The 15,162-nt window shown below is 40.3% G+C and overlaps 1 protein-coding gene across 1 annotated transcript in view; it reads right to left on the minus strand.

Moving 5' to 3' along the window:
* Nucleotides 1-1,190: 1,190 nt before the first annotated feature.
* The window catches only part of LOC306651558 (nuclear RNA export factor 2-like), a gene marked incomplete at both ends in the record, with an annotated part of 21,494 nt that continues 7,522 nt past the window's right edge, over nt 1,191-15,162 (minus strand). Inside the window, one exon of the mRNA XM_079124234.1 lies at nt 1,191-1,270. Within this exon, the coding sequence (XP_078980360.1) occupies nt 1,191-1,270 (80 nt within the window). The remainder of the gene's footprint in view (nt 1,271-15,162) is intronic.

Raw genomic sequence — 15,162 nt, forward strand, 5'->3', positions numbered from 1 at the left:
AAATAGGGAGTGATCTCTTGGAGGTGATAAAAAGCTTTTGAAACCAGATAGGTGGCATGGCTGCACAATCATGTGAATATTCTAGACAACCACCTGATCGTGCACCTTAAAAAATTAAGTGCTATGACATATGTCTTGTATCTCAATTCAAACACAATTGCACAATTTTCATTTTTGAATTTCAATTTGTTATTTTCTTGAGTGTCTTTTCTTTATCAGTATGATTGAGGTCCTTTATTGTTTTGAACACCCCTATTTTGCTGCTTTGAATTCTGTTGAGCCTGAATGTTAGTGACAGACGTTCTGGTTTTCACAAGGTCTTTCTTCGTCATTACACTGGTCCTCTTTCTGGCACATGCATCCCAGAAAAAGAGCAGCATAGGTTAAGAGGTGGCATGTTGTGTCCAGCATGTCTGTCCTGTGGTAGTAATGGAGATCACCTGTTCTTCTCCCACCCCAGGTGCCTTGAGGACAACCAGTGGAACTACATCAGAGCTGGTCAGGTCTTCACTATGCTCCAGGTGAGGCCTAGGGATCAAGCAGGTGAAAGAGGGATGTCTCTGAGCCTTTGGGAAGATGGAGGCCAGGTGGCCTGGGAATGGAACTCAGGGCACCTGGCCTTTTCTGAAATCCCGACTCCTTCCCCCCAGACCCAGGGCAAGATCCCGGAGGAGGCCTTCAAACGGATGCCCTGAAAGGAGCCCTTGGATGTCATCCTCCTCTTCATCCACGTCATCTTTTTTTTTTTTTTTTTTTTTTTTTTTTGTTTTTTTTGTTTTTTTTTTGTTTTTTTTGTCACTGACCTAGGGCCACACTCATGACTGGGGTTGCAGGTCTGGCTGACCAAGAAGTCAGAGTTAACTTGTAGGCCAGGTAACATAACCTTCCAAATGACTAGTCGTTCTTTGTGTTTTCCCCACTGAAGATGGCTGTTTATCTTCACAATAAAGAGTGATTTTGCATGTTGTATGCCGTGGGTCCTGGGTTTCTCTTCCCCTGACACAGACATGAGCCAACAGGGCCAGGACCAAAGACCCTGTGCACCGTGCTCCCATCCCATTCACCCTGGCTGTCCTTAAGCAGATCCATCCGGCTTGCTCCAAGCATCGTTTATGAAAAAATCCTGATGAGAAAGGACACATGCTACTTCTAGTGATTGGCCTTTGGAGATTGTGAGACTGGAAGAAGCTCTACCCAGAGACCTGCAGAAGCAGGTGTGTAACCTGACACAACAGGGGCTTCTCAAGGGATGCTTTCCGGCTATTGGGGGCTGCGGAAGGAAGGAAGATAGGGAGGTTAGGACTTGTCATGCCAGAACTCAGACCCAGGAAACAGATCAGCTGGTTGAAGAAGATGCCAGACGCGGTTAGGATAGTAGAAGCGCTTTATACAGTGGTAGCCACAGCCTCTAGCCTCCAGCTTCAGCTTCAGCTTCAGCCCGCAGCCAGTTCCAATTTAGCCCTCATTTTGCCCCCATTTTCGGATCTATTATCCCGTTTTGCCAGGAGTCTTTGCCACAGGCCCTTTTATATGCAGATTAAGAAGGCACCTTGCCAACTCGTTACATAAGTTAATGTTTATGACCTTGAGTCTATTCGCTGATTCAATGTTTCTGGCCTTGACTAACTGTAGCGTAGCTGGTTCCAAGTCCTGGCTACATACTATAAGCATAACATAGACTCAGTGAGGAAGCCTAACTATAGCCATTCTGGGCCTGTCCCAACCAGGCTCACATATTTCACTTATCATTCCTAATCTTTTGAGCATTTTCATAGACCATACCATGCTCAGCTTTGTGATTTGTGAACAGGTGTGTGGGAAACGGGCCTTTCCACAGCTCTCCCCACGCCTCCATCTGTCTCCACACACCTTCCCACCCGCTCCCCTTCCTGAGCGTACTCTGGGAGGAGTCTCATTCAGCACCTTCAGAGGGAGGGAAAGTCAACCTCTCTGCCCGGTAGTGCATCCCTCACGGAGCTGACAGCAGGTGCTCTATGTCCATGTTCTTGAGGGGCTTCAGCCACTTTTTATCACCTCCAAATAGCAGCGACAGTAGCCCAGAATCTCACTTTGTGGTTAGTCCTCTGGGAACTTCCCCAAAGATGCGCAGTTGGCAGTACCAAATTTCAGGCAAGTGCTGAATGTGACATCTGCTCTATTTATCCTACGCACTTAGGAGGGAATTCTTGCACTTGGTGAAACACGCATTTTTAAATTAAAATGATAGTAGTACATGTTTTCAAGTTATGATCCTATAAATAATGGCACGGGTGAAGTACCACCAATTGACAAATCATGCCTGCACTTTTTGCATGTTTGGCAGAAGTAACTTCCTACCACTTTTCTGCTTTTCAAAGCAGATATCGTGGGAGCCAGATATTGGAGCGTGAATTTCTGAAAAATGGGTACTGAGGCCATAGTTGACATTACGTAAAGAATAATAAAGATGACTCTTCTTCCAAATAGGACTGCATGGTCAGAGCCAAGTTCTTGTAACCCGCTAAGCCTTAGTCTTCTCACACTGGGAGCAGAGTTTACACTCCAGGTTTGGCCTCATAGGGAGGAACAGAGATGCTCTCCCGTGGGATTATCAGTCGCAGTGTCTGGCTCAACTCAGGCTCTCTCGGCTGCCTGGGTTCCCTTGTAGGCAGGACCCATGGAAACCATGGCACGGCCCCTCTACTTCCTCTCTCTACGCCATCAGGCTTCCACACCCTCCACCTCCTTCCCTAGCCAGATCAGACAACAGGGTTTCCTTCCACTCATCCACCTGACAATTCCCACAGCTGCCTTTGGCCCATGCCAGCAGGCAAGCAAAGGCTAACCCTGACGTGCCCCCCAGGTGGGTTGGTGTATAAGTGCGCGCGCGCGCGCACACACACATCCACACACTTCTGTGTCTACAAATGCTCCCTTAGGTCATTTCTTGTAAGGGTAAATGATGAGTCAAAGTCTAAGTTTTACAACTTTGTTGCTGAAGTTTGTGGTTTGGGGACAGCAGGTACTCTTAAACATTGTTTATGAGCATCTGCTTCAGCATATTCGTTTTTTGCCAACAATTTCATCTGTTCATATACATGCACATTTATGCACCTATTTTACATGGAGAATCATAATGCAGATACCCTGTTATGTTCATTCAATTTTAGTTATGAAATTTATTGACACAAAGGTGTTTACAGTCACACTTATGCTACCAATTTTTGTAGTGATGATTTTCTTTTATTCTTGACATTTTGAAATCTATGGGTTAATTGTGTGCAGGGTCCGGTAGGAGGGCTGATTAGTATAGGGGTCAGCAAATGGCAGCTATGGCCAGCAAGCTCCATCTACAGCTTCCCTGTTCATTTCCCTGGGTCTTTGAACAGTCTGCTTAGGGCCGAGGTGGAAAGGATGCTGAGACTACAGAACTCACATGAGCTTAGCTCTGTAAGTGGTATTGTTTCCCACATGTCACTTCCCTTCCCGTCCATCTTGTACAAAAGCATCAAGTTCATGGACACCTCCAACAAGGTGCACCTCTTCCAAAGGTTACATGTGAGGGGAGATAGTGGACCCCTTCCCATGATCCATCAGGGCCCAGGAGCCTCTGTGGGGAAGGGGACCCAGTAGTGGCTGCAGGAACACCAGGGACAGTGGCCTTGATGATGCCCTTTTTCAGAACTCATCTCCAACAAACTTGTGTGCCTTTCTTCAGGATTCCTCTGGATCCTGGTTATTACTCTTCACTCCTAACACTTGGACCCCAAATTTCTTTCTGAACTGACCCCCATACTCCTGGGATGCCTGCCCATAGCTCCAACCCTCAGCCCTATGCTTAACTGCAAATTATCATTGTAAACATGGGTCCCATTCATCCTATTTTGCTTCCCAGAAGGCTTAGTAGCATCATCCCTTTAATGATCACAAACTTCCCCTTCATGTATTGCCCCTGGTGATCATACCCTCTCATAACCTCTGTACTGGAGAAAACCAGCAGCTAGTTGTGAACCTTTCACCCCGCCCCCCACCTTCAACATGGCCATATCCAAAGGCGGGCAAGGTTAGACACTTGTTCCCACTCACACCAGGATACACAAACATGGAGGAAGTGTCTTGGTGTTCTTAGTTTCCTAAATTGCATCAAAGGAAGGTGATGATGTGAAAAATGCTGAAATAGAGGAAGGCCAAACTTCCCAGTTACTTGGTGTTCAGAACTGAAACAACAGGAATACTGCTTCTCAATGAGGTGGTTGACAGAGGAAATTTACTACAGTTCAGTATTGGAAAGTCAAAGACTCAGAGGAACCCACTGTTTTCTCTGTGGACAGGTTTTTTGAACAAATGATGATAAAGGCCACATCAGAGCCCAGGTAGTTGCCAGCATTGAGGCTGATAGAAGAAGCTGTGCAATGTCACTGCAGAGGGGAGGGGCAATACAAAGGGAAAGAGAGAAACAAAACAGACGAATTGGGCACACAAATACCTATAGAAGCCTGTCTGACCTTAACTGATAGGCTGCACAGTGAGCTGGTGTTTGAAAAGTGCTCCATGTTTTTCAACTTATAAGTAGAGACTTGAGGTGGAGATCAGGCTTGAGGAGGAGGTACTGCAGCTTGCTGCTGTAAGTACCCAAGACTGCCACAGTCCTGGCCAGCGCTAACTGTGTGGCCTAGGGTGCACCTGAAAGATCGTGACTGAAACAGTCATAGAGAAGAGAAAATTGGTGGTGGGGTAGGGCTTGATGGCAGAGATCCTGAGGGGAGTGCAACTTGCTCTTCCTTTGAGCCATGTGGCTTACACAACCAGAGTGATTACATTCAGGACTGAGCCTTGGAGGTTCAGATTCCGGGGTAGCAGGCTGTTTGAAACCTCCCATATCCCCTCTACCCAGGGTGGTTCGTTACTCTGCCCTGTGAGTAGGATTCTCAGAAGAGATCCAAGACCCAGGTGAGGAGCAGAGACCTGTATTTGCCCATCTCCCGGGATGTGCTGATTCAAACACACACCTGCCAACAAATTTCCAAAGTTCTGATTAGAGCCAGCCACCAGAACTTCCCAAGTAGAACTGTGCATCAATCCCACCCTACAAATGCAGCGATCTCGGCCCTTCAGACCAAACTCCAAAGGGAGATACTTCCCGTTCCATCCTACCTTGTTACTCAAGAAACATTTCTAGGGGCTGGGGAGATAGCTCAGCTGGTAGAGTGCTTGCCTCGCAAGCACAAGGCCCTGAGTTCGATCCCCAGTACTGGAAAAAAAAAAAAAAAAAAAGAAAGAAAGAAACATTTCTACCAGCTACACTGCAAGGGCACTTTAACAGGCAAATTGGCAAACAACAAAAATGGGAAGGGTTAATAACACCCAGCTCTTGCTCCCTCTAAGAGGCAAAAGGGAAAGGGAGAGTAGGACAGCTTTACACAGGTAGCAAATATCCAGCCCTGTCCACAATTTCAACCTCCTCAGTTTCCCACATCATGTTTGCTGATTGGCTCACGTATATACATATACATATGCATAAACACATTTATTTCTTCTTTTTTTTCATAACTTATAATTTTACTTTTATTAACCTTTTGCTATTTTGCTGTATTGTTTTGATTAAGGGGAAGTGGTTGGGTTTTTTGTTTAGTTTTTGTTTTTTGGATTTTTTTGGTTGTAGTTTTACTTTCCTTGCTTGTTTCTTGTTCTTGTTATTCTTCCTCTCTTTTTCTCTTCCTCTAATTGTCAAATAACCTTGTTCTGTCTCTTTTTCCCTCTTTATATCCTCATGTACATGCATCAAATTATCATATCATATTCCATAAATATGTACAATTGAGAAAATAAAGAAGCTTTATATATATAATGTGCATATTATATATGTGTGTATATATAAACATATATATTGTATATATAAACATTTATATATATTTTATATATATATATAAAATCTCCATTGCCACACCCAAGGTTACCTATATTTTCTGCTAGGATTTTTATGGTGTTAGCTCCTAGAGCTTGGTGTTTTCTCCAGTTTTGATTTATTTCTTGTTTGTAGTATGAGGAGTAGATCCAAATTCACTCTTCTACACATGTATGTCCACTTTTCTCAGTCCCATGTGTACCAGACACTCTTCTTTGCTCCATTGAATGGTCTTCACGCTGTTCTCAAAATTGACCAGAGATATATGGGTTTATTTATGTACTCTAAGTTCTACCCCATTGATCTAATGATGTGTGCCATCACTACCAGAGCTAGTAGCTTTAGACTGTGTTTTGAAATTGGGAGGTTTAAGGCCTTTAATTCCTGCCCACCCCCCCTTTGTCAATATTGTGTCGGCTATCTAAGGCTCCTTGCAATTACATTTGAATTTGAGTACCACCTTTTTCCATTGCTGCAAAAATAGTGGTTTTGGATCTGGATACTCACTGCACTGAATCTGCAGACTGCTTTATGTGGTAATGCCATCTATTTTTTTTTTATTAGAACTTTGTAGTTACACATAGTAGTTGTGTTTATTCCAATGCACTCATACATACATAGAATTTGATTTCAGTTCATGATCCCCCTTTTCCCTCCCATTTTCCTTCCCATCCTCCCTCCCATTGCCCATATTCCTTCCTCTACCCTACTGGAATTCCTTTCACTCATCTATTTATATTCGATTGGTTCTTTCTATCTGTGTACAAAGGTGAAGTTCCTGTGGTATATTTATATATGCACATAACAAGATTTTTAAAGAATTCATTCTGTATTGCCTACTCTTACCCATTCCTCCACTCTGCCTTTTGATCTCCTTCTATAATACTGAACTCCCCCTGATGTTTGCATTATCCAATCCTTCCCTCCCACTTTCCTTTTACTCTAACTTCCACATATGAGGAAAAACACTTGACCTTTGAGTGTTTTGCTAATTTCACTTAGCATGATATTCTCCATTTCCATCCATTTACTGTCATGCCATAATTTCATTATTTTTTATGACTGAGGAGAACTCCATTGCATTTGTGTGTGTGTGTGTGTGTAGTGTGTGTATTACCATTTCTTTTTTTTTTTTTTATTGTAAACAAATGGGATACATGTTGTTTCTCTGTTTGTACATGGCGTAAAGGCATACCATTTGTGTAACCATTTCTTAATCCATTCATCTGGAGTTGATTGCATAATTTAGCTAATGTGAATTGTGCTGCAATAAACATTGAGGTGGCTGTATTGCTGTATCATTCTGATTTTAGATCTTCTGGGAAAATACCAAGGAGTGAGATAGTTCTCTCATATGGTGGTTCCATCCTTAGTTTGTTGAGGAATCTCCATACTGCTTTCTGGAGTGGTTGTATTTGTCTGCAGTTCCACCAACAATGTACAGGTATATCTTTTATTCCACAACCTCACCAACATTTATTGTTGTTCATAGTCTTAATCATTGTCATTGTGACTGGAGTGAGATCAAATCTGTGTATAGCTTTGATTTGTATTTTCCCTGATTGCTAGGGATGTTGAAAAAAATTTTTTTGATTATTTTTTCCATTTGGTTTTCTCGTTTGGAGAAGTTTCTGTTTAATTCCTTTGCCCATTGGGTTATTTATTTTTTGATGTTAAGTTTTCTGGGTTCTTTGTATATTCTGGAAATTAATCACCTATCATAGTAGTAGGCAGCCAAGATTCATTACCTCTCCATAGGCTCTGTCTTCACACTCTTAACTGTTCCCTTTGCTGTGCAGAAGCTTTATAGTTTGATGGCATTCCACTTACTGATGCTTGGTTTTATTTCTTGTGCTTTTGGGGTCTTGCTTAAGGAAGTTGGTGCCAGTACCTGTATGATGAAGTGTTGATCCTGTGTTTTCTTCTAGCAAGTTGTAATATTTCTGGTCTATATCCTAAGTCTTTGATCCATTTCGATTTGAGTGTTTTTCAAGGTGACAGATAGGGGTCTAGTTTCATATTTTTACCTATAACTATTCAGTTTTCCCAGTGCCATATGTTAAAAGGGCTGTCTTTTCTCCAAAATGTATCTTTGGAAACTTTGTCATCTGAAAGTTGGCTATTGGTATGTAGATTTGTTTCTGTGACTTCTATTCTATTCCATTGGGTTTCATGTCTATATTTTTGTTTTGTCAATCAATAAGATTTATTGTCACAACACTCTTCAGAGCATTGTTTCCAGTCCCAGAAAAACCAGACTCTTTGCTTCCCAATTATCACAGGCACTGACCCAGGGGAGGTGAGAAGAGGAGGAAAAACACTGTGTTCTTTTTTTTTTTTTAATTTTTACATTTAAGGTATTTTATTAATAGCTACTACAAAGAGTAAGATAGCTCAATTAGATTACCAAGTACAAAATCAATGTACAAAAATCAGTAGTTTACATATATTCAAACAATCTTTTGGAAGATTTAATGGAAGAAAAAATTTCATATATAACAAGGACAAAAAAATATATTAATATGTTTGTCAATAAAAATGAGACCTATTAAAAATAAAAATTAAAATACCACTGGAGTGAAAAAACAGCCTTTCTGCAAATAGAAGGACCATGTTATCATGTAAATTAATTTGTAAATTAAACAAAACCTCAATGAAAACTTAACAGTTTTAAGCTATATCACCTGATGCTAAATTTAGTGAAAAAAATAAACATAGAAGTGGGACCAGCACTAAAACACATTAAGGCATTTCTAAAAGCCTAAATAATTTAAGAGTATCATACTGGTCTATTAGCAAAACGGAATGCCCAGATGTAAGTACACTCAGATACATATAGAAATTGAATGTTTAAAGAGGGCATCATCTCAGATCACTGGGAAAAAGCAGTAGTCAATAAATGTTATAGGGATAAGTAAAGTAATATCCCTGCCTTACCTCATATACCATGATAAAGTCCATATGTACCAAAGATGTTTTTTTTAAATAACACAACCTTTAAATAATAAGAAGAAAACTTGAAAACTTTTTCTTTACAAATCTGGAGTTAGCAAGAACTATCTAACCTTTCATGACTCAAAATCCCCAAGTCATAAATTATTTCACTGGTACTTTTTGTTACATTAAAAAACAATTTTTTTATGGAATGAAGCATCATAAACAAACTTAAAAAAAAAAGACAACTAAGGGAGATATTTACAGCTCATATCACAAAGAGCTATCCTTCCTAGCATGTAAATTGACAAAAAATCATAACCTGTTCGAAACACAGAAAAAGGAAATAAAATTTGCTATTAATAAACAAGTTAACTTTGCTCATTAATAAAGAAAAATATAAATTAAAACTGCAGATGAAAGACCATTTTCTCTCTCTCCATTGGCAAAAATCCAAAGTTAGTTGATATACTCTATTGATAGGACTCTGGAGGGGAAAGCATTTTCTCATGTATTCTGACAGTGGTGTGTTAAAGTCACCCAGAATTATCGTGCTGTAGTCTATTTGATTCCTGGATTTGGGAAGGAATTGTTTGACGTACATGGATGTGCCGTTGTTTGGGGCATAAATATTTATGATCGTTATGCCTTCCTGATTTATGGTTTCCTTAAGCAGTATGAAATGTCCTTCTTTATCCCTTCTGACTAACTTTGGCTTGAAGTCCACTTTATCTGATATAAGGATGGAAACCCACGCTTTTTGTCTGAGTCCGTGTGCGTGGTAGGATTTTTCCCATCCTTTTGCCTTTAGTCTATGGATGTCTTTTTCTATGAGATGAGTCTCTGAAAGGCAGCATATTGTTGGGTCTTTCTTTTTAATCCAATCTGCCAGTCTGTGTCTTTCGATTGATGAGTTTAGGCCATTAACATTCAGGGTTACTATTGAGATATGATTTGTATTCCCAGTCATTTTGGCTTACTTTGTTTTTCTAACTTGACTTGTTTTCTCCTTTGATTGGCTTTTCCTTTTAGTTCCTCTTTCTGCTGACCTAAATTGTTGTTTTTTCATTTCCTCCTCATGGAATATTTTGCTGAGAATGTTCTGTAGTGCAGGCTTTCTATTTGTAAATTCTTTTAACTTTTGTTTATCATGGAAGGATTTTATTTCATCTTCAAATCTGAAGGTTAGTTTTGCTAGGTATAAGATTCTTGGTTGCCAACCATGTTCTTTCAGAGCTTGAAATATGTTGTTCCAGGCCCTTCTAGCTTTTAGGGTCTGGGCTGAGAAATCTGCTGATATCCGTATTGGTTTCTCCCTATATGTAATCTGATGTTCTTCTCTCGCAGCCTTTAAAATTCTATCTTTATTTTGGATGTTAGGCATTTTCATTATAATGTGCCTTGGAGTGGACCTGCTGTAATTTTATGCTTTTGGCATTCTGTAAGCCTCTTGTAGTTGATTTTCCATTTCATTCTTTAGGTTTGGGGGATTTTCTGATATTATTTCATTGAATAGGTTGTCCATTCCTTTGGTTTGTATCTCTGTGCCTTCCTCAATCCTGATAACTCTTAAATTTGATCTTTTCATGGTATCCCATAGTTCTTGGAGGTTCCATTCATGATTTCATACCATCTTCTCTGTTTGGTCAACTTTATTTTCAAGATTAAATGTTTTTTCTTCATTGTCTGAGATTCTGTCTTCCAAGTGAGCTAGTTTCTTGGTGATACTTTTCATTGAGTATTCAATTTGGTTTATTGTTTCCTTCATTTCAAGGATTTCTGTTTGGTTTTATTTTCAGAATCTCTATCTCTTTGTTGAAAGGATATTTTGCTTCCTGCAATTGCTCTTTTAACTGTTTATTGGAGTGATTGTTCATTGCCTGCAAGTGATCTCTTATCTCGTCCTTTGCTTCACGAACCATGTTAATTAAGTATGTTCTGAACTCCTTTTCTGACATTTCTTCTACTCTGCTGTTATTGGATTCTATTAATATAGAATCTTCATTTGTTTGGAATACTTTCTTCCCTTGTTTTTTACATGTTGTTCATATATCTTCCCCGCTAGCAGTGCAGATCTGGGGTTTTGCAGTTTCCCCCCTATAAGCTTGTAGCGACCCTGCAGATTTCTGAAACCTCTTCTTTAAGGGGGAGATCAATATTTGTAGCACTCAGTTAGACAATATGCAACCCTAAACCAAATAACTCCTATGAAGACAATAACAATATTGTCATAATAAACAGAGAGGATGAGTTCGATTATTATCTACAGAATTACAAATAGCTTTGCAATGAGTTCTACAGTTTCTAATGGTGGACGAAGAGGATGGGGAGGGTGTAGGATGTAACTGTTAATGGGATAAGAAGAGAGTATATAGAAGTGCTAGACTGTAGGAAGTGTGAAAGCAGAATCAAAAGAATTTGGTTGCTAGCATTGAGGAAAGGGAGAAAGAGATTGAGAAAACAGGTAAACAAAAGGAAAATACAGAGAGTGAGAAAAATAAAGGAACAAAAATTTAAAATTTTCAAAAAGGAGAGAAAAAAGAAAAACTACACTGTAACAGTCATATACTATTCAAACCTCCCAGTCGTCAGTAGCCTGATGCATGAGAGGTACCTGACAATGAGCTTCCAGTCTCCAGCAGGCATCTCAGGGATGGGATTGGCCCCACCTGAAGATGGCTGCTTCCACTTCCAGGATAATCCAAGATGGCTGCACTGGCTTCCACACGTGTTGGCAAATGGGGAGTTGCAGCATGGGGCATGGGGGCCAAGTCCATGCGGGGAGCAGTGGGTCGGACCAGGGGTCCTGGAGGTGGAGTGCGGTCAGTCAGACCAGGGGTCCTGTAGGTCCTGGCTGTTGTCCCAAAATGTCTACAGGGGTCGGTGGGTGTGGGTCCAAACCCAGGCACCCAGATCTGTGTAATTCCAGCTGGATCTGAAAACCGGGCCTGGAAGAGGCCCACCATGGGACCCAGAGTGTGATTAGAAAACCGGGTGAAATTCAGGCATGGAAAGTGTTGCACCCAGGGGAATTCAAGACACTCAGACCCAGGAGATCCTGGGTGTCTGTCACATTTTGAATCTTGTAGTTTGCAGGGCCAGGAGGGGGCCCTAGGGAATTGACCAGGCAGGAGAGGAGTGAATGTGCTCCACTTTGGGACTGAACCCAGGTGGCCAAGATATGGGAGCCTCGAGAGACGGAGGGGTATGAAGGACTGGCTGCTCCACTACTGGAGCATAACCCAGGGGAGACTCAAGCAATACAGATCGCAGTGTGGACCAGAAGTAGCCAGGCTCTGGAGGTGTGCTGGTTTAAAAGCTTCACAAAACATCATTCCACAAAGCACCAGGGATCTAGCTAGAACCAAAACCTACCTCTAGAAGCTCTACCTCTGAGAACCCCTTCCACAGAACTCTACAGGGACCCCTCACTGTGAGTGGAGTAGACAACACCCTCCAACCCACCACACCTCACACTGCTGAGAAGAGAAGATGAGAATGTGCAACCTGACTAGCTCCATAGAAAGAAGAACCTGACAGCCCCTGACTACTACTCATGCACACAATATGTACTTCAGGAAAAAAGGGAAAGGAAGATAATTGGGATCTGACAACCAACATATTAAATATTATAGACAATTTTTGAACCATTGCAACATAAACAATTCCTTAATCTTCCATCAAGAACCTTTGTTTAAAAAAAAAAAAAAAACTTTTGTGTGCCAAAGGGTCTGTGGACATTTGTACACATACATATTTGTCTCACTCTTCTTATTTCTATCATTTCTTGAAGGTAGTTATTTCTTGACTGTCTTTGGTGGACTAGGGCTTTCAATTAATATGTCTTGGTTTTGCTTTATATTGTTTGTTTTGTTTTTGTTTTGTGATTGTTGTCTTATATTGTATTTCTCCTATTTCTGTGGATTCTCTTCCTCTCTTCTTTCATGAACAGTTGAATTCTATTGTTCTCCCTTTCATTTTTCCTTCAACTCTTCACCTCTACTTTCTCTCATCCTTCCTCTCAATTATTACATGCTACATCTGTGTATTCTCCCTCTTCACCCCTTTGAAATAGCAAACCCTTTTACAAACATGATATCTCTACTGTTGGCAATTGCCCATCAGACCATTTCTGCATATAACACTGTACATGCCAAAATAGGAGCTAAGTATTTAGTTTAATGATGAATATTGATTGCATTGGTTGTTAATTTTGTCTCCCTCTAAATGTGAGGTACTAGAAATCTTCGGGAACACTATACATTCATAGGGTAGAAGCTCTGCCACCTCAGAGTCTTACTGATAAACGGGTAGACATACAAGCAATACGAAAAAGCAAGGGAACCAACCATCTCCCCAAAATCGAAATACTTCATTAACAGAATCCAATGATGTCACAGAGGAGGAAGGAATTCAGAAAGTTCATAGTTAAAATGATCTGCAAGGTAAAAGACCATGTAAGGTGTGAAATCTGAGAAGAAATCCAAGAAGTGAAAGACCACTTCAATAAAGTGATATTAATCCTGAAGAATAACCAACTGGAAATTCCCAAAATTACATTAATAAACCAAATTAAAAACTCAGTGGAAAGCATCACCAACAGACTAGACCACTTGGAAGATAGAGTGTCAGGCAACAAAGACAAAATACATAATCTGGAAAAAAAAGTTGACCCTGGAGAGCAGATGTTAAGAGAACACAAACAGAACTTTCAAGAAATATGGGGTAACATGAAAAGACCAGATTTAAGATTTATTGGGATAGATGAAGGCTAGGAGATACAAACCAAAGTTATGCATAATCTTTTCAAGGAAATAATATCAGAAAATTTCCACAAATTTAAGAATGAAGTGGAAAATCAAATACAGGAGGCATACATGGTTCTAAATATACAAAATTACAACAGACATACACCAAGTCACATCATTATGAAAGTGTCCAACATACAGACTGAGGATAGAATTTTAAAGGCTTCTAGAGAAAAATGACATGTTACACTTAGAGGGAAACAAATCATATCTCAGGTGATTTCTCAACCCAGACCCGAAACCTAGGAAGTCTTGGAGTAAAGTATACTCAGCCCCAAAAGAAAATGGATGCCAGCCAAGAATACTATATCTGGCAAAATTAAGCTTCATTCGATGATGAAATAAAAGCCTTCCACAATAAGCAGAAGAATTCACAACTAGAAAGTCTGCGCTACAAAATATACTCAATAAAGTATTTCATGAAAAAGAAATGAAAATTCAAATTGAAAACCAGCAGAGGGAGGAACTACCATAGAAGGATAGTCAATCAAAGGAGAAACTACTACAAAGTAAATACCAGAAATGAATCAAAATGACATGAAATAAAAATCACTTCTCAAGAATAACATTGAATGTAAATGGCCTAAACTCATCAATCAAATGGCATGGGCTGGCAGAATGGATTAGAAAAACAACAAGACCCAGTGCTGGGGTTGTGGCTCAGTGGTAGAGTGATTGTGTAGCACCTGTGAGGCACTGGGTTCAAGCCTCAGCTCCACAAAAGAAAATAAGTAGATAAAATAAAGTTACTATGCCCATCTACAACTAAAACATATTTTTTTTTCAAAAAGACCCAACAGCCTGGATGTGGTGGCGCATGACTGTAATATGAGTGATTCAGGAGGCTGAGGGCAGGAGGCTCTCGAGTTCAAGGTCAGCCTCAGCAAAAGTGAGGTGGTAAGCAACTCAATGAGACCCTGTATCTAAATAAAATACAAAAAGTGGGGCTGGTGACGTGGCTCAGTGGTCAAGTGCCCCTGAGTTCAATCCCTGGTACCCAAAAAATAAAAATAAAAATAATTTAAAAGACCCAACAATATGCCGTCTCCAAGAGACTCACCTCATAGGCAAAGATGCCCAAAGACTGCAGGTAAAAGAATGGGAAAAACCTATCATTCACATGGATCTTGTAAACAACCATGGGTTTCTATCTTCATATCAGATAAAGTGGACTTCAAACCAAAGTTATTCAGAAGGGATAAAGAAGGTCATTTTGTATTGCTTAAGGGAAGTCTACATCAACAAGGTGCAACAATCATAAATATATATGCCCCCAACAACAGAGAATCTACAAGCCTCAAACAAACCCTCCTCAATTTCAAGAATGAAATATAACTCAGCACAATAATGCTGGGTGACCTTAACATGCCTCTCTCATCACTATAGCTTTTCCAAACAAAAACTAAACAAAGAATCTATAGAACTAAAAAGTAAATTAATAAATTAGACTTAACAGACATATGAGAATGCTTCATCCATCAATGACTGAATACAATTCATTCTCAGCAGCACAAAGACCATTTTCTAAAATAGAGC

This window comes from Sciurus vulgaris (genome assembly GCF_902686455.1).
Source record: "Sciurus vulgaris genome assembly, chromosome: X".
In the NCBI taxonomy this organism is placed as follows: Eukaryota; Metazoa; Chordata; class Mammalia; order Rodentia; family Sciuridae; genus Sciurus; species Sciurus vulgaris.